Source organism: Anomaloglossus baeobatrachus, chromosome 5 (genome assembly GCF_048569485.1).
Source record: "Anomaloglossus baeobatrachus isolate aAnoBae1 chromosome 5, aAnoBae1.hap1, whole genome shotgun sequence".
In the NCBI taxonomy this organism is placed as follows: domain Eukaryota; kingdom Metazoa; phylum Chordata; class Amphibia; order Anura; family Aromobatidae; genus Anomaloglossus; species Anomaloglossus baeobatrachus.
The window spans coordinates 135,783,688-135,808,408 of NC_134357.1; the positions used below are offsets into that span (position 1 = coordinate 135,783,688).

The 24,721-nt window shown below is 45.2% G+C and overlaps 1 protein-coding gene across 2 annotated transcripts in view; it reads right to left on the bottom strand.

Moving 5' to 3' along the window:
• Positions 1-23,592, bottom strand: part of PALD1 (phosphatase domain containing paladin 1) — a 359,914-nt gene extending 336,322 nt beyond the window's left edge. Inside the window, exon 1 of one of the 2 annotated variants that reach the window (XM_075348925.1) lies at positions 23,317-23,592. Coding sequence is in view for 1 of the 2 variants with exons in the window: in XM_075348924.1 (XP_075205039.1) it covers positions 4,563-4,567 (5 nt within the window). In the remaining variant the exon portion in view is untranslated. Of the gene's footprint in view, positions 1-4,562; positions 4,616-23,316 lie in introns of those variants that run through there. The other variant, XM_075348924.1, reaches the window with a different exon arrangement.
• Positions 23,593-24,721: the final 1,129 nt, after the last annotated feature.

Consider the following 24,721-nt stretch of genomic DNA (forward strand, 5'->3'; position numbering starts at 1 on the left):
ATAGGCAGCTTGGAAAAAAAAATTCTTGAAAAAAAAAAAAAATTATAGCGCTTTTAAAGAGAATGAATCACCAAGTTTTTGCTTTCCCATCTGAGAGCAGCATAATGTGTCACTTACTGGGCTGCTTCCTGTCATTTTGATAAAACCTCTTTTTCATCTGCTGCTGATCTAGTTCTCTCAATGCTGAGCTCTGCATAACCCCACCCACTCCAATGATTGGCAGCTTTCTGCCCATGCACATTGTTCATAGAAAGCTGCCAATCAGTGATCGGGGCAGGGTTATACAGAGCTCATGAAGAAGCTTTATTAGCTGGCAGCAGTTACTAATCTTCTAAAAGGTAATCTACTAATAAAACAGTGATTTTATCAAAAATCATCAAGCAGCTCAGTCAGTGACACATTCCTGGAAGCAAGGTCTCTGCTGCTACATAATGCTGCTCTCTGATGAGGTAGCAAATATCTTGGTGACAGCCAGTTCCCTTTAAGTGCAAAATCCCAACATTTCTGCACAGAATTTTTTTTTTTACATCAAAATGCTTCAATTAATCAGCACCAAAAATGCATTTAAAGGGAACCAATCACCAGGATTTTTGTATATAACCCAAAGCCAGTGCTATATCAGGCTGCTTATCTACATACCTGTAGTGGTCAGCTAGGATATTTAGGTTTTGAAATCGAAGAAAGTAAAGTTTATAAAATCATCAGCTTCTTGAGTGACAGCAGCTGAGGATCAGATAATACCAGGGGTGGGTATTCAGAGTTATCCCCTCCCCCTGTCAAAACTAGCATATGTATTATACAATCAATTTAATTTTTCACTAGCAGGACCTGTGAGGTCATACCCATGTGACCAGAAGGGGTGGGGCCTCAGCCAACAAAGCTGATACAAGGAAGCAACATTTTCCTGTTGGCTGAGGCCCCACCCCTTCTGGTCACATGGTATGACCTCACACAGGTCCTGCTAGTGAAAAATGAAATCAATTGTATAATACGTATGCTAATTCTAACAGGGGGAGGGGATAACTATGAATACCCCCCAGATATTATCTGATCCTCAGCTGCTGTCAATCAAGAAGCTGATGATTTTATAAACTTTACTTTCTTGGATTTCAAAACCTAAACATCCGAGCTGACCACTACAGGTGTGTATAGACTCTGCCTGATAGTGCCAGTACAGCACTGGTTTTAGGTTATATACGAAAATCCTGGTGATTGTGTTTTGCAGTATTTTTAAAGGGAACCAATCAGATCAGATTACTATTCGTAGTTTTGATGCAAAAAGGGGAATACAAGCACCGTTTTGGAACGGGGGAACACGGCTTAAAAGATTATGAACGCTAAAGGGGTATTCCCATCTCCAAGATCCTACCCCAATATATAGTAGGTGTAATAAGAATATTAGCAAATACCTCCAATTAGAAATGTAGTATATTTCTGCTGATTAGCTATGTATCTTAACTCATGTGCAGGGCATTGCAGCTCAGGTATCCATGGTTATTATGACAACGCATATAGTGAGTTAGTTGCTTGTGGTCGTAACCATAGATACCTAAACTGCAATGCCCTACACATGAAGTAAGAGACATAACAGGAGAACTATGCTACATTTCTAATTGGAGGGGTTTACTAATATTATTATTATTATTACTACACCTGCTACATATTGGGACAGGAATTTGGAGATGGGAATAACCCTTTAATGTCTTATCACAGCTGCACCCATATACGCCAAATAATTTGCTTAGTGGTGGGTTTACAAGCTGAGCCTTTTTGCTGTGCTGTGTAACTAGATTGGATTGCATATAACGATGAAATCTTTGCTATCATAAAGATCAGACAGGCCCAGTTACTGTGTATGGGTAAAGTCATCTTAGGTAATCAACAGGAAAATGGATGACCTCATCTTCCGTTTCTAATCAATGTCATAAAAGAATAATAAAAAAAGGCTCACCTTAATATTGACTTTGCATGTAAATCAGTCTAAATGTTTAAAAGAATTTATTGTTTGTTGCCTGTTTTGTTGTGTCAAATATAACAAATTGCAAAATAGAATATTTTTAGTTTGGGGGGGGGGGTTTCTACATAAATCTGCAATATGTGAATATACCGTAAAGTTACAGCTACAAGTCGAATGAACTATGACAAATCTCCTGTGGAAAAGTACTTCTGTGGGCACCTAAACCGGAGTGCTGTGTGACAGTCAATGGCTATTCGACTTTACTGTTGTATAATTTACCAAAACTTTACCATGAAAAGAATTAGGCTAGCCTGTCAGTAACCAGTCATTTCCAAACTCCAGTCCTCACGACCCCCAACAGGTCCTGTTTTCAGGCTTTCCTTTGTGCTGTACAGGTGATGCCACGATAATGATTTCATCACCTGTCCAATGCTAGGGAAATCCTGAAAACAAGACCTGTTGGGGGCTGTGAGGACTAGCATGACCCACGATGGTGAACAAAGCCGCTCAAGCCCAATCGCTAGTTCATGCAACAAATATGCGTTCACCTTCCCTAATTAGTTACTGCATTTCAGGTCTTACGCCTCATTGATATATCTGTGTATACAGGTAGTGTTTACTGCTAGAACATGAACCCATTATAGTCCATGGAGGTGCTCACATGTCCATGTTTTTGGTGGGAAGTATGTCCATAGAAAAATCAAAAACGACGAAATATGTCTGATTTTGATTAGAGTCAAAGATGAAAATTGATAAAAACTGTGGGGAAACAGAGCGCACCAGACTATACCGTTATATAAAAGACATAATGGATCCAGGTAATGTGCTCACCTGAGGCACAACTCCTGTAACATTTGCTGTTGCCCCATGGCTGGGGGATGTGCTCCAACAAGATGCTTGAGGGAAAAGACAATTCATGGTTTTGGGCTGTTCTACCGAAATGAAGATCCTTGATCCAATAATGAAGAAAAGGTTTTTATTCCACAATGTGTTTTTACGCCGGACTAACATCTTTTCAAGAGTAAAAACCAACTGTACCACAAAAAATATGCTTCTTTATTATTGGATCAAGGATTTTCATTATAGTAGCGCAGCCCAATACCATGAACTGTCTTTTCCTTCAAAGATCAAAATTGCACATTTAAGTCTATGGGTCCGTGAAAATCATAGACAGCACATAGATGCCCATTTCTTAAAGGGAACCTGTCACAAGATTTGGCGACTATAAGCTGCAGCCACCAACAGTGAGCCGTTACCTTCAGCATTCCAGAATACTGTATATAAGAGCTGAAGCTGCTGTGTAGAATGTAAAAAATACTTTTATAATACTCACATACAGGGCGGTCCGGACTGATGGGTGTCGCTGCTCTCCGATCTGTCGCCTCCTCTTCATGTCTACATCATCCACACAGGCAGACATTGCGGTCCTGCCCAGGCATCCATTGATCTACCGGGCTGAGGGCAGATAATAGTACTGTATTGCACAGGCTTGCGGAAAGGTTACAGACCGCCCGCACATGCACATTACAATATTTTGATCTGCCCCGAGTGGCAGATCAATGTGCGCCTGTGCAGGAATTCAATGCTGGCTAGCGAGCATGACATATGCGCATCATGCACACGGGCCTCAGAAGAAGGAGGATGATGATCGCCCCAGAGAGGAGGTGCCGGACCAGAGGGCAGCGACACCCATCTGTCCAGACCGCCCCCTAGGTGAGTATAATAAAGGTGTTTTAACGTTCTACCCAGCAGCCTGGGCTCTTATATACAGTATTCTGGAATGTTGTATATAAGGGCTCACTGGTGACAGGTTCCCTTTAACATTGCAATGGGTAACAGAAGCTTTGCAACTTGAATACAAGAAACTCATTCACGAAACACTAAAAATTAAAAACTGGCACGCTGAGAAAATCGTGGTGAAAATCTGTGCTCATCTGGACAGATGGGGTCTTTCACAATAAAAAACAAAGAAAAACAAAAGTTAATTTGAACTCCTCGTGTCATTGCAGTCTATGGCCCCGTTTGAAGAGTTTGTCCAAATGCTGTGTTTATGAGAATTAAGATGGAATCACCCTAACATACTGCAGAGATGCAGTGTGAACAGGACCTGATGAGAAGAGAAAAAAAAATATCGGTCAATTTAATTTTTTTAAACATGCTATAAAAACACAAAAAGACCCGATGCTTGTATGAGGCCTTAGGTGCTACCCAAACTCCAAACAAAGAAGCCATTAGTATGGTAGCACTCGTAAGTTCTTTGTACACTCAATCTTGTCTATACCCATCATTTTGCCTTTTATACCACCTAGATTATAAGGCAAGGGAAAGTCATTTCCTTTGATTTTTTTTTTTTTTTTTAAAGGGGCCACAGACTAGCAGAAAACAGTTACATTATAACATTGAAAAATATAACTTTTGTAATGTTTCAATGAAAAATACGGAATTTAGTGCTGTGCCCCCAGGGGAAATATCTGCAAGAGAATTTTAACAGAGCTGGAAATATGTTTTAAATGCAATTATTTCATTGTATTATTCCGCTAATCCTAAATATTTAGCAGCTGTAGATTCTCATATGTCTGTGTTGTATTCTCTGTTGGCGACATACCTCATATTATCCAGGTCTGAGATAGATTATTCTCTTTGGATCCATCTTCAGAGACTAAAAGGGAAGTACAGCGCGAGGCTGCAGAGCATGACACTGTCAGACACGGTCTGACAAAGGAACTGCCTATTTTGAAAGTGAACGCTGCAATTTATTTCTATTCATAGAATGCCACCGCTGTCTGATTAGAAAGTTGAGAAACAACGCAGGGCTTCTTTTTCCAGTACTATGTTTACCCAAGACCTTGCAGGTCCATTGTAACAAATGGCCTATGAAACCAGGCTCCCTCACTCTTCCAATAAAGTTCCGCCAAGTTCTTCTGAACTAATAGAACTGCATCCATCAAGGGCACAGAATGTAAAAACTGGTCCAAGTCAAGTAGCGCTTCTAATTTTGAATTGTTTTTCACATTATTATGAGGGTATTTTATAAGGATGTGCAACCTATGTCATCACATATAGCACTTCTTCACCCCAACTTAAGGGGTTAACTATTGTTAGATTACTTTCTTCAGTCCCCCAACTCAAAAGGGTGCCCTATTATTAGATTACGTTCTTCAGCCCCCCAACTCAAGGTAGTGCCCCATTATTAGATTACTTTCTTCAGTGCTCCCAACTCAAAGTGGTGCCCTATTAGATTATTCTCTTCAGGTGCCCAACTCAAGGTGGTGCCCTATTATTAGATTATGTTCTTCAGCGCCCCAAACTCAAGGTGGTGCCCTGTTATTAGATTACTCTCTTCAGGCCCCCAACTCAAGGTGGTGCCCTATTATTAGATTACTCTCTTCAGGCGCCTAACTCAAGGTGGTGCCCTATTAGATTATGTTCTTCAGCGCCCCAAACTCAAGGGGTGCCTTAGTATTAGATTACTTTTTTTAGCCTCACGACTCAAAGTGATGTCCTATTATTAGATTACTTTCTTTACCCCCCCATTCCCCACGACTCAGAAGACTGCCAAATTATTAGATTACTTTCTTCACCCAACTGACCCAAGGAGATGCCTTAGTATTAGATTACTTTCTTCATCCCCTCAACCCAAGGGTGTGCTCTTGTATTAGATTACTTTATGCATTAAGCTGTTACTTAGCCACTCTGTGTTAGTATTTACTTATTTAAGCAACTGTATTAGTAGGTTATTTGGACACCATACTAAATAGTACTTTATAATAAAAATTTAATCCAGCAACGGAAAGTCTTCTAAATACCCTTGTCTACAGTTATAATATATCCATGAGGTAGTACATTATGGAAGTATTCTTCCCAGAAGCATATAGTTAGCTGGGTTACCAATATCACCTACATACAGCCCCAGACAAAACATGGTATAGTTGCCAAAAGACTACCTGCAATCTTTAACCCCTTCACGACCGGCCGATTTTTCGCTTTCCGTTTTTTTTTTTCGCCATTCTTTTTCTGAGAGACGTAACTTTTTTATTTTTCAGTCAATATGGTCATGTGAGGGCTCATTTTTTGCGGAACGAGCTGTACTTTTAAATGAAACCATCAGTTTTACCATATTGTGTACTAGAAAATGGCAAAAAAATTCCAAATGCTGAAAAATTGCAAAAAAAGTGCGATAGCACTATGGTTTTTGAGATATTTTATTCACTGTGTTCACTATATGGTAAAACTGATGTGTGGGTGTGATGCCTCAGGTCAGTGCGAGTTCGTAGACACCAAACATGTATAGGTTTACTTTTATATAAGGGGTTAAAAAAAAATCGGAAGTTTGTCCGAAAAAAGTGGCGCACGTTTTACGCCATATTCCGTGACCCGTAGCGTTCTCATTTTTCGGGATCTTAGGCTCAATGACGGCTTATTTTTTGCGTCTCGAGCTGACGTTTTTAACGGTACCATTTTTGCGCAGATGCTACGTTTTGATCGCCTCTTATTGCATTTTGCGCAAAAGTTGTGGCGACAAAAAAACGTCGTTTTGGCGTTTGGAATTTTTTTGCCGCTACGCCGTTTACTGATCAGATTAATTGATTTTATATTTTGATAGATCGGGCGTTTCTGAACGCGGCGATACCAAATGTGTGTATATTTTTTATTTTTTTAACCCTTTAATTTTCAATGGGGCGAATGGGGGGTGATTTGAACTTTTAGGTTTTTTTGTTTTTTTTTAATTTTTTAAAACTTATTCTTTAACTTTTTTTTTTTATTTTACTAGTCCCCCTAGGGGGCTATTGCGATCAGCATTCCGATCGCTCTGCAGTATCTGCTGATCACAGCCACAAGGCTGTAATCAGCAGATACGCTGTCTTTCTCTTTTGCTGTGCCCCGGGCACAGCGAAAGTGAAACCAAGTCAGGTGTAGTACAGGAGTCATCACATGACCCTGTGCTACCATGACAACTATCGGGAGTCACGTGATTGCGTCACGTGACTTCCGGTATCGGGCGGTAAGGAAAATATTACCGCAATCGCGCTTATAATGGCGCTGTCATGTATTGACAGCGCCATATAAGGGGTTAATCGGCACGAGCAGATAACGATTCTGCTCGTGCCTAGCAGGCACACATCTCAGCTGTGAAAATCAGCTGAGATGTGTGCCGATCGCGGCATGCTGCCGCCGGAGGACCGCGAGCAGTAACATTATGTCATTTAGGACGTAATTTTACGGCCCGCGGTCGTTAAGGGGTTAAAGTGGTTACCCAGGATTTTGTATTGATTGACCATCAATATTAAAGTCATGTACAATCTCAAACCACTGGATTAATTTAAAAGCAAAAATATTGTTTCCACTTATTGGAATAGCTATAGTTTTATATATTGTGCTAATTTTTTTTTATTGTTTTTCAGCAATAATGAAGATTAGCAGTCAAGTATTGAGTCTCCACTCCTGAACAATAGATAACAGTTCTATATTTTGGAATGGGTAAGATATATGTAGTACTGGACACAAAGTATTAATAATAGATTATCCAGAATACTTCACTTGCCAAAATAGTTTTAAAAGGATGCAATAATTAACAGAGTAACTCACTTGGGCCATACACCACCCTGAAAATATCTCTGGAATGTGCCATTTGAGATACTACGGGGTCAGTCTATGGAAAAGCATACCTAGTGTCCTTCCTGGGCCTTACCGAAACATGGCTGACACCCTCCAACACTGCCTCCCCTGCTGCACTATGTTACGGTGGCCTTCACTTCACCCACACTCCTCGCCCTGGCAATAGACAGGGTGGAGGAGTGGGTCTCCTTCTTTCTAACAACTGCAGATCCCACCTCTACCCTCCCTTGTCCTGCCTTCCTTTGAAGTGCACTCTGTCTGAATCTATTCTCCCTCTAACCTCCAAGGTTGGCTGTCATATACAGACCCCCGGGTGCTAGCACTGCCTTCCTCGACCACTTCTCTGCCTGGCTTCTACACTTTCTCTCTGCTGACATTCCCACTATCATCATGGGTGACTTCAACATCCCCACTGACAACCGCCATTCGGGAGCCTCCAAACTCCTGTCCCTCACTTCGTCTTTTGGTGTAACTCAGTGGTCCACCTCTGCCACCCATAAAGATAGACACACATTAGACCTTATCTTCACCCGCCTCTGTTCTGTTTCTGACCTCACAACTCCCCCCTCCTCTTATCTGACCACCATCTACTGACCTTTTCAGCCCTGTCTACCTCACCTGCCCCCCCTGTCCAGCACCTAGCACATCCCCGCAGAAACTTTGCACACCTCAACATGCACACCCTCTCTGACTCTATCCTTCCACTGTCCTCCATATCGTCACTCCACGACATAAACAGCGCCACCACTTTCTACAACACCACTCTCACATCATCTATTGATTCAGTCGCTCCCCTTGTGCATGGCAGAGTGAGACGAATCAATAGACAGCCCTGGAACAACAGCCTCACTAAAAAACTTCGGCAAGTGTCTAGGGTTGCAGAGTGACGGTGGAAGAAAACGCACTCACCAGAACACTTCACCACACTCAAAAATGCAATTCACACATTTCATTCAGCCCTCACCTCCGCTAAACAGGAATACTTCAGAAACCTCATATCCTCTTTAACACACAACCCCAAACAGTTATTCAATACTTTCAACTCCCTCCTTCGCCCACCACTGCCCCTTCCAACTTCCCTCATTTCTGCAGAAGACTTTGTCACCTATTTCAAAGAAAAAAAATTGACCAAATAAGGCAAGTCTTCTCTGCTCAGTCACCACAACCCCTTCATATAACTGACCACTGCCCTCCCCCATAAACTTCCTCCCCAACATCTCTCAAAAGCGCACCTCACTACCTGTGCACTTGACCCCATCCCATCCTACCTCCTCCCCAACCTCACCACTATCCTTATTCCAGCCTTAACCCATCTTTTCAACCTATCTTTAATGACTGGTACCTTCTCCTCTGCCTTTAAACATGCAACAGTCACACCTATCTTAAAGAAACCTTCCCTCGACCCAACCTCTACTAACAGCTTACCGCCCCATATCACAACTCCCGTTCACCTCAAAACTCCTGGAACAGCATGTCCATGCTGAACTTTCCTCCCACCTCTCATCTAACTCTCTCTTTGACAATCTACAGTCCAGCTTCCGTCCACATCATTTTACCAAAACTGCCCTGACTAAAATCACGAATGACTTACTGCCAAACCTAACAAACACTTCTCCATACTCCTACTTCTAGACCTGTTCTCAGCCTTTGATGCTGTCGACCACTCCCTCTTATTACAGATCCTCTCTTCCCTTGTTTTAGAGATCTTGCCCTCTCTTGGATCTCTTCATACTTTTCCAACCGCACTTTTAGTGTCTCCCACTCCCACACAACCTCTTCATCCCGCCATCTCTCCGTTGGCATCCCTCAAGGCTCTGTCCTGGGACCCTTACTTTTTTCTATTGTGACGTAGCGACCACCAACGTGGTAAATGATCGCTATATGTCACAGTGGAGAAGGTATCTGCGATATCTAGACGAGAAAGATTGCTATGGGACTTGTAGTCCACAAAGGCTTCTTGCTACACATAAGGGTCAGGTTCCCTTTAATAATCCCAAGGTGCTCTGTAGGGCTGAGATTCACAGACCTCCACCTGTGGGTGTGGCTCGAGGGCTTAAAGCAATCCAGTCTCAGAACCTGTGTGGAGTGTGTCTAGGGCAGTCTGGATAGAGACTAGCTCTAGACGTCCAGCGTGTGTGCTGGGAGAGAGTGAGAGCAGAGCCGAGAGCTCTGCATGGAGCAGCTTGTGTGGAAGTTGAGCACAGGACTCAGATATTCAGACTGAGGTGAGTGCAGCCAGACTAGGGCTGTAAGGCCGAACTTCTCCTGGAGGAGACACAGACCCAGGGGTCTGCAGAGGGCCCTGGGGCCAAGAAGGAACCTCAGCTAGAGGTGTCTGCTACCAGGTGCCAGAGAGAGAGGAAAGTGGTTAAACTCCTACTATGAACTTGTAATAGAGTCTGCTCTGTAAGCTGCAGAGCCGGAAGCCTGGAAAAGCTCCAGGCCTGCGTGGAGCGATTATAAGTTTGTGGACCCTCTTGGAACAGCCGAACGGGGCATCGTAAGACCGTCTCCTACGGCAAGGGGTGCCTGTGTGACGGGGACCCGTATGGACGGTGCATAACCCGGCTGTGTTCCGGGTCCATTTACATGTACAGCGAGAACAATAAAGCTGTTTTGATCGGACTAATTGAGTCACGGCGTCTTTGTGGTCCTGGGGGACCCCCACCCCGCTACATTATGCTGGAGAATGTAGCGGGGTGGGGGTCCCCCAGGACTACAAAGACGCCGTGACTCAGTGATACGGACTGCATGCTGTGGATCGGCGGGTTCACGAATTTTTTTTTTGAAGCGGTTTGCGGTGGATCGGCGGGTCCACGAAAATTGTCTGCGCACTCAAGCAGCTGGCGGTGGATCGGCGGGTCCACGAACAGGGACAGCGTGCTCCAGCTGCTGGCGGTGAATCAGTGGGTCTGCAGTGACGTGTGACCAGTGACTGGAGGTTCCAGGCCAGCCGGAATTGCGAGGCCCTGCTTGGTGAGCAGTGATACACCACAGGCTGGAGACCCGGGTTGTACGGGCGGGTTCCTCTTCTCGTTGCAGCATGGAGGAGCTCCTGAACCAGCTGCTACAGAGTCAGCAGCACCAGCAGCATGGGCCAGGAGGTCCAGCGACAGCAATGGGGGCTGAAAGCCAAAAAGAGGGAAAGGTCCCTGCGGACATTGTGGAACAGCAGGAGCTGTCAGAGTGTAGCGATGTCGTAGCCATGAACCAGTTTGTGCGTTCCCTTCAGCGGCCAGTATGGACACTGGGTGTCCAGGGAAATAAGGGCGAACAGTGTGAACTGGGGGCTAAGGACATTGCATGGAAACCCCAAAAGGGGCGGAGTCCCGAAAAGGGGTGGTTGCCCAAAAGGGGGCGGAGTCCCAAAAAGGGGTGGTTGCCCAACAGGGGGCGGAGGCCCGGAACGGGGTAGTTACCCAATAGGGGGCGGGACCCCAGAAAGTGGTGGTGATCCACAGGGGGGTGGAGCATTCAGGGTCCGAGCAGAGGGACTATAGCAAGGGGCAATGGGATATCCATCCGAGGTGAGGCCACAGAAGTGCTCCGTGGACTTGAATGGGCTAAGTGTGTTTGGTCTGTTAGACCCGGGTAGCCAGTTGACCTTAGTGAGACCCATGTCCGATCTCCATTTTATGGTGGGTAGGACGATAGAAGGACGTTGTGTGCATGGGACCACTAAGGAATATCTTCTGGCCAGGGTGATGATTCAGACGGCCAAACGTATGGGGCGCCCTGATGTGGGTGTAGCTCCAGATCTGCTATATCCGGTTGTCATAGGACAGGACTTTGAGTTCTTTTGGGACCTCTGGAAGACAGAGGCCGGGACCGATGGCACAGGAATAAGTCAGCTCCCGTCTACGGAAGCCTCTTTTCCGCAAGAGGTTATACAGATTCCCGGTCGGACGTTGAGGTACACTGAGGAGGAGGTACCTCCACGTAAGGACAGTCCTAAGTTGGGGGTGACCAAAGATAATGGGGGACAAGCCCAACTTAGCGACATGACCGTTAAAGTAACCAATGGTAGTGTGACCGTTGAAAACGGGAGAGCTCTATACAAGGGGTACGACCCCTGGTTAAATGGGGGGGTGGTAGTCCAGAACACCAGGGGGAGTGACGTTGACTCCAGAATAGACCCTGACGTTTCTAAAGTGACAAATGAGTACAGTGACAGACAAAGGAGCAGAGAAGGGAAATCCTCCTCCAGTCGCCGACGGCGCAACTGGCGCAGAGGGGCGGAGCTAGCTACAATCTACGAAAATACGGACCAGGTAGAGACCGGGTCCTGTATTTCTGCCCACAGTGCGGATTCCCTTCCAGAATCTGAGTGTGCAGAGAAGGTTGAGAAAGGCACGTTGCCGATAGCAACCGCTAATGTAGAGTCGGACAGCAAAAGCATGCAAAAGGAGGATGGGACTGTGCTGGAACTGACACATTGTAACAACAGAATTGCAGGGAAAGAACCGACAAAAGAAGTAATGGTGGTGTCTTCTATAATCTCCAAGCATGAAGCTGGTGGTCTGTCGGATGAAAGCGCTGTAGGAGATGACATACTACAGAGTAATATAGGAGAAGTAAACCTAGACAGTATTGGTGGAGTAAAAATCCACAAAGGTCCTGGTGAGCGGACCAGTAAGCTACCCAGTGTTGAGGTGCTGAATGTTGAAAATGGTGCCAAGGTTCTGAGAAGAACAGAGTACCGTGCTGAAGGGAGTGACACCCTGGCAGAGGGTGTCCCTGCAGAGATCCAAGAGGAAGTTGGAGTGAATGCAGTGAAGTCCCAAGACACGGCTAGTGCTATAAAAATGGAAAGAGCCTCTGAGGAAGAAGTGAAAATCGGACATAAGGTCTCATCAGGAGCTGAGAACCTGACTGACTCAGTGGGTAAGACCAAGAACATGGAGGAAGACAAGAGACCTCAGGACCAGTCTAGTGTCCTTAACAGTGAAGGAAGCAAACCAGTCTTCAAGTGCTGGATAGACGTGCCAGAGGACTTAAGAGAAGCCTGTGCCAGTGAGAGGGTGCATGAGAGATTCCAGAAGGCCGTAGGGGCCTGTAAAGTGTACTTTGCCGTGGAGACTAATCGGTTGGTGGTGTGCTCTTTTAGTGACGTCACAAAGAAGCGAGTGGCCATCCTAAGTGACATGCACCTCCGGTGTCTTCGTACGAAGTGACTCATCACTGCCAGGAAGGAGGCAGAGGCCAGACGCTTGGCGCAGCTGACCACAGGGTTTCAAGAAGTGGTGGTTGTGAAGACAACATTGATCGGGCTGGCATTGAGAGCGCTAAGAAATAACATTAAGAAAGCCAGGAAGGTTCCAGGGGTTACAGCTGTACACTTCGAAAAAGACAGCGGAACCTTCCGTATCTATGGAAAAACTGCAGAAGCGGTGAAGACCGCTCGACGGTTATTAGAGTTTGTTGAAGAGAGCATCCGAGTGCCCAAGGAGATGGTTATGAGGCTTATTGGAAGACATGGAAGAGCCATGCAGGAGATGGTGGATAAAACTGGCGTGACGAGAGTAAGAATTGATATTCATAATGAAGCCAGGATACCCTGTGAAATCGGTATGGTTCCCGGTGCCATTGCGGGAACGACAGAGTGTGTTGCAGATATACGAGTCCTCCTAGAATACCGCCTGGGATACCTGGATGACTTAAAACAGTTGAATTTAGAAAGACAGGGAATTGCGGACCAACTCCGCCAAGTTGGTGGGGGATGGCAACCCTATAGAGGCTATGGACCCGAAGAGGAAGGTAGCTCGCTCGATGAACAGGTTACCTCAGAGGGCGAAAGAAAGTCTGTTGATAAAATGAGCCGGGGTCACAGAGGACCCGGATATTTATCAGGCTATAGTACGGACTCTGAAGGGTCTCCGTCCGGCGAGACACAATCTGAAGGACTGAATGAAAGGAGGGCTGCAGCGTCAGCCAAAGACGCTGATGACAAGAAGGTACGCTATCCGAGACCCAGACGAAGATGCCCGGGTAGAAGAGCCCGTGAGAGAGCGGTGAACGGCTCATGCGGGCGACCTAGTTATGGCGTCTCGTCTATCATCTCCTCGCAGAGGCTCCTCGATAGTGAGGCCCCTAGTGGTCGGGTTAGCTCAGGGACTGACAGGACGATGGTGCCGACTAGGGGAGGATCTCCCTCTTGCACAGACCTTAGGCGAGAGCCTTGGAGGGATGGGTCTGGTCGGGGACCGTGTCTGGGAAGTGGGTTTCCTGTGCCGGCTTTGGTGATGGACGGTCTGGCGACGCCAGAAGCTCGAGGGTGTCCTGAGGGGCCCTCTTGCCTGTTAGCGCACAGTGGCCCTGATGCCCTGTCTCGGGGCCCCTCGAGGGTATCGAGTGTTCAACCCTACAAGTTTGAACAGAGGGGGGGGATATGTGACGTAGCGACCACCAACGTGGTAAATGATCGCTATATGTCACAGTGGAGAAGGTATCTGCGATATCTAGACGAGAAAGGTTGCTATGGGACTTGTAGTCCACAAAGGCTTCTTGCTACACATAAGGGTCAGGTTCCCTTTAATAATCCCAAGGTGCTCTGTAGGGCTGAGATTCACAGACCTCCACCTGTGGGTGTGGCTCGAGGGGTTAAAGCAATCCAGTCTCAGAACCTGGGTGGAGTGTGTCTAGGGCAGTCTGGATAGAGACTAGCTCTAGACTTCCAGCGTGTGTGTGCTGGGAGAGAGTGAGAGCAGAGCCGAGAGCTCTGCATGGAGCAGCTTGTGTGGAGGTTGAGCACAGGACTCAGATATTCAGACTGAGGTGAGTGCAGCCAGACTAGGGCTGTAAGGCCGAACCTCTCCTGGAGGAGACACAGACCCAGGGGTCTGCAGAGGGCCCTGGGGCCAAGAAGGAACCTCAGCTAGAGGTGTCTGCTACCAGGTGCCAGAGAGAGAGGAAAGTGGTTAAACTCCTACTATGAACTTGTACTAGAGTCTGCTCTGTAAGCTGCAGAGCCGGAAGCCTGGAAAAGCTCCAGGCCTGCGTGGAGCGATTATAAGTTTGTGGACCCTCTTGGAACAGCCGAACGGGGCATCGTAAGACCGTCTCCTACGGCAAGGGGTGCCTGTGTGACAGGGACCCGTATGGACGGTGCATAACCCGGCTGTGTTCCGGGTCCATTTACATGTACAGCGAGGACAATAAAGCTGTTTTGATCGGACTAATTGAGTCATGGCGTCTTTGTGGTCCTGGGGGACCCCCACCCCGCTACACTATCTATACATTTGGGCTGGGACAACTCAAAGTCCCATGGCTTCCAGTACCACCTATATGCCGATGACACTCAGATCTACCTCTCTGGCCCAGATGTCACATCTCTGCTGTCCAGAATCCTGAAGTGTCTATCTGCTATATCCTCCTTTTTCTCCTCTCACTTCCTAAAGCTCAATGTGGCCAAAACTGAACTAATCATCTTTCCTCCATCTCATCTACACTCTCCACCTGATCTATCTATTACAATAAATAACACCATGGTCTCGCCAGTACCCAAAGTTCGCTGCCTCGGAGTGACCTTTGACTCTGCCTTGTCCTTCATACCGCACATCCAATCCCTCACCACCTCCTACCGTCTTCAACTCAAAAATATTTCCAGAATCTGTCCTTTCCTCAATTCGCAATCTACAAAAATGCTAGTGCATGCCCTCATAATCTCCCACCTCGATTACTGTAACATCCTCCTCTGTTGCCTCCCTGCTAACACGCTTGCCCCTCTCCAGTCCATCCTTAACTCTGCTGCCCGACTGATCCACCTCTCTCCTCAATACCACCCTGCTTCTCCTCTCTGCAAGTCCCTCCACTGGCTCCCAATCTTCCACCGTATCCAATTCAAACTACTAACACCTACAAAGCTGTGCATAATCTGTCTCCTCCATATATCTCTGAACTAATCACCCACTACACTCCAACACGTCACCTCTGGTCTTCCCAAGATCTCCTTCTCTCCTCCTCTCTCATTCGCTCCTCACGCAACCGACTCCAAGACTTCTCCCGAGCATCCCCAGTCTCCTGGAACTCACTGCCTCAACACATCAAACCTGAAAACTCATCTGTTCAGAAATGCCTATAATTTACAATGACCTCACTGCTTCACCATCGTGCGGAGCTGCCGCCCGACCACCGTGCGGAGCTGCCGCCCGACCACCGTGCGGAGCTGCCGCCCGACCACAGTGCGGAGCTGCCGCCCGACCACAGTGCGGAGCTGCCGCCCGACCACCGTGCAGAGCTGCCGCCCGATCTACACCCCACCTACTGTCTCCTCCCCAAAATCCTATAGAATGTAAGCCCGCAAGTGCAGGGCCCTCTTCCCTCTGTACTAGTCTGTCTACTGTAACTTGTATATGTATTCTGTATGTAACCCCTTCTCATGTATAGCACCATGGAATTAATGGTGCTCTAGAAACAAATAATAATAATAATGTACAGTTTCAAAATTAGTATTACTTTGTAATAGAGCACAGGCATGGAAACTGAGTTTCTACCCGAATAACTGGCTGCAATGGTTTACTCCTGTGCATTTACTTTAAATATAACCATAGAAGTTAGATTGATCGGGGTCTGACCATGAGGACCTCCACTGAAGATCTGCACTTACAGTTAGGTCCAGAAATATTTGGACAGTGACACAATTTTCGCGAGTTGGGCTCTGCATGCCACCACATTGGATTTGAAATTAATCTACAACAGAATTCAAGTGCAGATTGTAACGTTTAATTTGAAGGTTTGAACAAAAATATCTGATAGAAATTGTAGGAATTGTACACATTTCTTTACAAACACTCCACATTTTAGGAGGTCAAAAGTAATTGGACAAATAAACCAAACCCAAACAAAATATTTTTATTTTCAATATTTTGTTGCGAATCCTTTGGAGGCAATCACTGCCTTAAGTCTGGAACCCATGGACATCACCAAACGCTGGGTTTCCTCCTTCTTAATGCTTTGCCAGGCCTTTACAGCCGCAGCCTTCAGGTCTTGCTTGTTTGTGGGTCTTTCCGTCTTAAGTCTGGATTTGAGCAAGTGAAATGCATGCTCAATTGGGTTAAGATCTGGTGATTGACTTGGCCATTGCAGAATGTTCCACTTTTTTGCACTCATGAACTCCTGGGTAGCTTTGGCTGTATGCTTGGGGCCATTGTCCATCTGTACTATGAAGCGCCGTCCGATCAACTTTGCGGCATTTGGCTGAATCTGGGCTGAAAGTATATCCCGGTACACTTCAGAATTCATCCGGCTACTCTTGTCTGCTGTTATGTCATCAATAAACACAAGTGACCCAGTGCCATTGAAAGCCATGCATGCCCATGCCATCACGTTGCCTCCACCATGTTTTACAGAGGATGTGGTGTGCCTTGGATCATGTGCCGTTCCCTTTCTTCTCCAAACTTTTTTCTTCCCATTATTCTGGTACAGGTTGATCTTTGTCTCATCTGTCCATAGAATACTTTTCCAGAACTGAGCTGGCTTCATGAGGTGTTTTTCAGCAAATTTAACTCTGGCCTGTCTATTTTTGGAATTGATGAATGGTTTGCATCTAGATGTGAACCCTTTGTATTTACTTTCATGGAGTCTTCTCTTTACTGTTGACTTAGAGACAGATACACCTACTTCACTGAGAGTGTTCTGGACTTCAGTTGATGTTGTGAACGGGTTCTTCTTCACCAAAGAAAGTATGCGGCGATCATCCACCACTGCTGTCATCCGTGGACGCCCAGGCCTTTTTGAGTTCCCAAGCTCACCATTCAATTCCTTTTTTCTCAGAATGTACCCGACTGTTGATTTTGCTACTCCAAGCATGTCTGCTATCTCTCTGATGGATTTTTTCTTTTTTTTCAGCCTCAGGATGTTCTGCTTCACCTCAATTGAGAGTTCCTTAGACCGCATGTTGTCTGGTCACAGCAACAGCTTCCAAATGCAAAACCACACACCTGTAATCAACCCCAGACCTTTTAACTACTTCATTGATTACAGGTTAACGAGGGAGATGCCTTCAGAGTTAATTGCAGCCCTTAGAGTCCCTTTTCCAATTACTTTTGGTCCCTTTAAAAAGAGGAGGCTATGCATTACAGAGCCATGATTCCTAAACCCTTTCTCCGATTTGGATGTGAAAACTCTCATATTGCAGCTGGGAGTGTGCACTTTCAGCCCATATTATATATATAATTGTATTTCTGAACATGTTTTTGTAAACAGCTAAATTAACAAAACTTGTGTCACTGTCCAAATATTTCTGGCCCTGACTGTAGTTGTCACCAGCCCTTCTATAATGTCTGAATGGCAGTGTGCACGGTTATTGGCACTGAACTTAAACTCTTCCTTGCTTTGGTCATGTGGCCTGATAAGATAATGGCCACCACCAATCGAACGCTTATCTTGTGGATGGGTATGCCTGAATTAAAATGCACCAGATTCTCCAAAATGGTGCATACAGAAGATGAATTTTGTGCGAAGTCAAAAATGATCTTTTTTTCTTTTTTAGCCTGTTTAATGATCTTCTGCAGATATATAGTTAATCCAGGGGCTCAAGAGTTAAGGGGACCAATTTCGACCTCCAAAGAAGGTAGAAATGTGGGTTTTGATGAGCTCTTGGGCTGCAAAGGGCAGAGTGGCACCTTTTCTGTCTGTATCAACCAGTGGTCCAATCTGCTGGTTAATACCTTTCTGACAGCAGAGATCAGCGCTGGGCACAATAGTAGTTACTTTTTAGGCAAATAGTAAAACCAAAGCTGCATATTCAAGTCTTTAAGTCAGTGAAAAAAAAAAAATTAAAACAACCAGTGAACTGATGGCATGCTCATGGGTAGTAGAAGCTTGAGAAGACTTCATCAGGTTTATTGCATACACACTATCAGCTCTGGATACATGGGGAGCAACATGGCCCACTAGGAATGATCCCTTTCATATAAGGACTATTTGGAGAAGTAACGTGTATATACCTTCCGAAGCTAGTGACATCCTCAGTATAAAGCTTTATGATTCCTTATATCCCTCTACTCCAAGCCTAAACCAAATTGCTTTTTGTAACCTATAAATATAGATTTAATTTCAATATCAACTCAGATTCTTTTAGCTTAATCTGCTAAAATATCAGAGACATCACTAAGGATCAAAAGATTTAAAGGGGAATTACAAATAAAGCCCCTAGAAGTTATATAGACACACCCGTGTCGCAGTATGACACATGACTGATTACTATTGTAATCCATATTCCCAGCAACTCAGGAGCTTACTGCATGGGAAACTAAGAACTTGAGAGTAAATGGCGCTTATTGCATATAGGTAGAAGGTTGAAACTCATCTACAATGTAACCTAAAGCCCCCCAATACACATTAGAGTAACGATGGCAGAACAAGCCGATATCAACAGGTTTGGCTGACAGGGTAATGTGAATGTTGGCCTAGACAGTCGTCTACTGGGTATGTCGGGCTTAGGCCTCAGGTCTAAACTCTTCGATTGTTACATGTGCTGTATTACAGGTCTATAATACTGATGCGCATGTGATGTGGATTTCTCGCATTCAGAATAAATGGGTGATATATCTATGCCAAATCAACGACTGATAATAACCTGTAGGCTGGAAAGCGTCTGTAGATCATTTTCACATCACAGTAATATGGCTTTATGTGCATTGTGGTGTATTTAGTTATGACGTGATGGTTAAATGTAAAAGTATCACTTCAGCATTTCAGTATACACATGAGGAGGAACGTGGATTTTCACCATCATGCATTCCTTGCATTCTAATAAATTACGGTACACACTTTCCAACTTCCTTGCAGCAAACACTTTTCAAGCTCTTCAAAACAGAAAGCTGCTTGCGTCATCCACCAATTTCCTGCAAATGCACCTTTTCGAAGCAGCTTATCAAACCTGAACAGCAGCTTCCTGGTCTTGCAAAAAAATACATACAGAATACATGGCCACCATGCCTGATTACACCACATTATGTTGCCTATTACCTTCCTGTCCCATCTGCAAACTTCTCAAGACGAAGGTTAGGCCACACTGCATTGGTTGTAGTCCTGCGCATTTGCCCATACCTTACATCGCTCTTCCCTGGTCTAACCCTAGTCTTGGCTTCTGACTAAGCGTCTTAGGATCTGTGCGCATGTGAGCTTTTTTCTTGCTTTTTTGTTGCTTTCTAAAGTGCACCATGTCAATGACAATATGTATGCATTTTGCTTCCCCAGCAAAGTCTATGAGAAATCAGAAATTCCATGTGCACATTGCTTGATATTGCTTGATATTTGTCAAAATCGTTGCCTAAAAAAAAGCAGCATGTTACTTCTTCATTGCTTTTTGGTTGCATTTTCCACCCATTGACTTCTCAATCTCAAAACGCACTGTTTAAAACGCGCTGAAAACGCATGCGTTTTTACCGCTGTTTTTTGTCAAAGGCAGTGTTTACATTTGTCAGTTTAGTTGTCAAGTAAGAATGCAGTGTGCGCACGTAGCCTTATAGTGCTCCATGCGTCACTCTGTAAAATTATCTCCAAAATATAGAAGTTTCTTAGCTTGACATGGAAGGAATGTAAGGCCCCATAAACATCCATAGAAGTTGTATTATAACTCCTTACCAAAGAGTTTTAACATTTATTCACACCCAGACATCAATTCACATTGGCACAGCCCGCCTATAATGACCTAGTGTCACTGCAGGTGTCACGCTCCCCGGCTTCCCTGCTAGGCTTCCCGGTCCCCCGCTCCACAGCCTTCCTGCTCCATCGCCTGCGGTCCCCAGGCAGCCCGGTCCCCGCTCCCGGCGCCCGTCGGCAACTCGGCCCCAGCCCGGCTCTCCTGCCTCCTATTCACCGCTCCCTGCTCTGGCTTCTGGCACCCGGGCCTCGCGCATGCGCATTAGGGCGCGCGCGTGGTCATTGACCCTCTCTTAATGGGCCAGTGTCCTCCAACAGGATATTGAAGAATCAGGTACAGGGTATATAGGGGAATCCTTTCCAAGTGGGCGGGGCCTGTTCTTCGTGTTTTGCTAAGCTAGGAGTCAGGTCTCCTTGTGTCTTGCGGTATACTTACCTATCTCTCTCCTAGAGCCGCTCCTGCCTCGCCATCCGGTCCTGATGATTCCCGAACCCCGAACGGTGACTGTCCGCCATCCCGTCAGTCCATACCATCTCTGATCCCTGTGGTGACCCGTCTTCTAGCTCCGTCGGTTCCGGACTCTGCCTGACAACATCTCGGCCTCCGAACCTGAGCTCCGTCATCCGGACTACCTTCGGTGACTCCGTGGTCCCAGGGACTTCTACACTCCACTCCTTTGAACGGACTGTCCTGCTACCTGTAGTGCTCCGGCTACCGGACCCCTTGCCTTCAGTGAGGTGTTCAGCCCAGTGGATCCACCTCCTGGGTCTGCCCGTCCACCTGGCCCTAACAGCAGGTAACACAACTAGAGATGACCAGCGGACCTGTGGATATTCAGTTTAGCCGGACTTCAGATAAAGTTTGGTTCAGGACCAGGACTCGACCTAACCCCTATTCAATGGCAATGATTGGGCAGTTCAGCTCTCCGCCCACATGCAGCCAGCCATAAACAGCACTTTCGGGGAAGGAAGGGCAGGGGTGTTGCGTTGGGGGTTTTCTTTGGACACACTATATCAGATAACGCTCGTTACCCCCAATCCGAGCCATTCAGACACTGTAAGCAGTTTGCACTGGGCCAATCACCAAGCGTCCATGTGCACAATGATGCGTGATCAAGTGGTTCGTATATGTAAAGCACCCATACTCCTAATTCGAACACGGATTATTTTTTTTTTAGAAAATTCCGTGCAAACTGCTCGGGTTCTCTCATTTCTAAACGCAACAATACAGAAAATAAAATACAGCCACCATACGATTAAAATCAGTTGTGGTTTTGCACCCATCGTTGTAATTGATGGTCAGTCTTGGTGTAGCTCCATCGTTGATATTGTACTATTATTATTTAATGTATTTATGTTTTGGATTTTTTTTGTTTTGTTTTTTAACATGAACACATATTTTGTCTTCTCTCCAAAATAACCTTTATGTTTCTTTTTTTTTAAAGCATTTTATGCCTACAGAATAAAAAAATTTCATTGCAAAAGCACAAAACTGGATTTTGGTTGATGAGCAAGTCCTTGGCCCAAATCTCTGTTCCTCCACAGTCTGCAGGATAAAAGGATGAGTGGTGAAGAAAGGCTGGGGGTATAGGGTTTCAGCACAAGGAAGGGTGACAGGAGGAAGCACACAACCACAATAGCTGATGCAGGGGGGCGGGAGGGTTAGGGGTTTGTAATAAGTGGTGGGCAGTATTCTGTGTGGGAAAACTTTCCGGCTGACTTACAAGTAGTCTGAACCATGTGTTACTGATCTTGCTGTGTACCCAACTTGCAAAACGGGCTTCAGTAGCACTGCATATCATTCAACTGCTTTACTGCTGGGAGCACACCACTGGCAGATACAAACAGAATAGAGACCTGGTGCAAGAACAGTATATGGACCCCTTAAAGTCCAAACGTTCATCATAATGCACATTTCAACATGCTATGGAGGTAAAAATGGGCCCCCTGACCTCCTGGGTCCCTGTGTGGGTGCACCAATGATATGTCCACCCCTGAAGCCAACATTTCACTATAAAAGTTGCTAAAAATAAAAAAATTAAAAAAAAATAAAATAAAAAAATAAAATCACTAGCTCTTTAAATCAGGGGAAGAAAAATTTGGAATCAAGATGTTAAAATAGATCTGCTGTGCTCCTGGAAGGGGAGCAGCAAATTAACATTCTGCTTTTGCAAGTCATGACCCAAGTTCAAGAGAATAAATAATGATTGACATTTCTGCTTTGCTGTTCCAAAGAAGCTCCGAAGCAGATGGAAACTTGAATAGGCCTGTGACGGATGGATGGCCTCCTATGATGATAGGAGAGGAATAATGAAAAAAAAAATATATTAAAAAGATTATAAATCTTTTTTTTCTTCCTATAGTGTAAGTTGTTAATTACAATTACATAAAAAAATACTTTCAAGATCGAACAAACAACTTTTTGGAGAGAATATACCATTGAATTGTGTATCTGAATTGTAAAGCGCTGCGGAATATGTTGGTGCTATAGAAATAAAGATTATTGACGATGCCTGGAAATGTGTCGGAGACAGCTCAGCGCTATGATGCGATTCCTTTCTACAAGTACAGATGGCCGGGATAACAATAACCACATGTGCTCGAGACTGAATAAATGCTGGTACTCTAGGTCACATTGCACAGAGGGTATCAGATTGGACGGCCGGTGCCCACACTTTATGGACGGCAGCTGTGATACATCTGTTGGTAAATTAACATCTACTGACAATGAGGGTCACAGAGTGCGGGTGTCTTTTTTTTCCACTTAAAAATGTCCATTGATATTTTGAGTGCAATTACATTATTTGCTAAATATTTTGTCTAGGACTCAATGGATGACAAGCCGAAAGTGTCATAAAAATGCAACAAACTAACTTTGTGCGTATGCCAAAAGTAAAGATGTCGCTTTACTAATATACGGCGTTGGTCACACTTTATACACTTCAATGACCCAACATTTCGCATATGTTATGTATACATTTTTATTTAATCACCAGATGATACCAACTGGAGAGATCTATTGCACATAAAGGGTGGCACAAAGTGGCTTGTTACAGAGGAACAGTCACCCAGATATATTTGGTGTCCACGTGACCCAAGAAATAAAACAAATAATTGAAGATAGTTGTCAGCAATACCTGATATCCAGCTGCCCAGCTGTTCATTCAGCTTCCTCCCAGCTCTGCAAACAAGGCTTAAATGAAACGTAAAAAAACAGGAAATGGATATAAAATCTTCTTTTATCTTAAAGGATTTCAAAGCCCTTCATGCCTGATCCATGTAGCCACTCCACACTAGTGCCCCAGTCCTAAATATCACACAAGTTTCCTTCAAAGGAGTAACTGGGGGCTGGGCAGGGAGGCAGCAAAGCTTTCTGAGAAGTGTTCCCCCTGCTCAGGGCTGAGCACACTGCATTAGAGAGAGGCTCTGCTGAAGCAGTGTATTTCCCTTCATAATAGCCTTGACTGTCTGTGTGCTGGAGGATGTGGGGGAGGGCTTACAGCGAAGAAGGCCTGCTCCATCTGCGAGCGCTCGCCAATCCTGAAGCTTGGCACTGGTGGCAGTGAACACACATGATGCTACCTACACAGGAGCAATCCCAAACTGTTACTCTATAACTGGAACACCATCCCGTAGCTGATAGAGATGTGCTGCCCCCACCTATCCACAAAATTATTCAACTGTGGTTGGGGGCTAATTCAGACCACAGTTTCTCACCGGTAGAACTTGTACCTATGATAATCTATGGGGTTGTTCACATGTCGAAATAGTTTTGCAGAAAAGGTGTACAGCATGAAAACAAAGGGATATATTCAATTTTGATCCCAAAAATATGGATCTGAAAAAAATCCAATACCATCATTTTCACAGTTTGATAGGAGAAGCTTGAGAAACCTCCATAATTTTTCTTTTTGGATGCAAGAAAACTGATAAAAGCTGACACATGGATCAAACACTGATGAAAAACACTAGTGAGGAACAAGCACTATCATGTTAAGGTACTCTGTACTTGTAACAAGCAATTGGACGCTCGGAGCAGCGTGACTCAAGCACCCAAGTATAATGGAAGTCTATCGGGAGCTCGAGCAGTTTTCCGGGAATCTTTCAGAAAAATGCTCAAGTTCCCCATTGACTCGAGTCACACGCATCCAAGCATCCAACTGTTCGTTACTAGTGATAGGCAAGCACTAAAATGGCCGGCTGCTAGGTCCTCACGTTGAGCAGGTCAGATGTTTTGAAAGGACTCAATTTTAGTAATGAGTATAATGGAAGTGGAATGATTGGGCAGTTCGGTTCTCTGCCCACATAAAGCCAGCCATATACAGAACACTTCCAGGGAGAGGGAGGGTGCTATTTTTGGACACAACATCCAAAACATTGCTTTAACCCCCAGTGAGAGGAGACAGCAAGTGGCTCACATCATGTAGTGAAGCAAGCCTGTGCATTCTGTTTGTGGTTTCATGGACGAAACATCCTAGCACCCGTGACATTCGGCCAAGCTCCCCTATGCTCGATCGTGTACTGAGCAGTGCCAATCGTGCT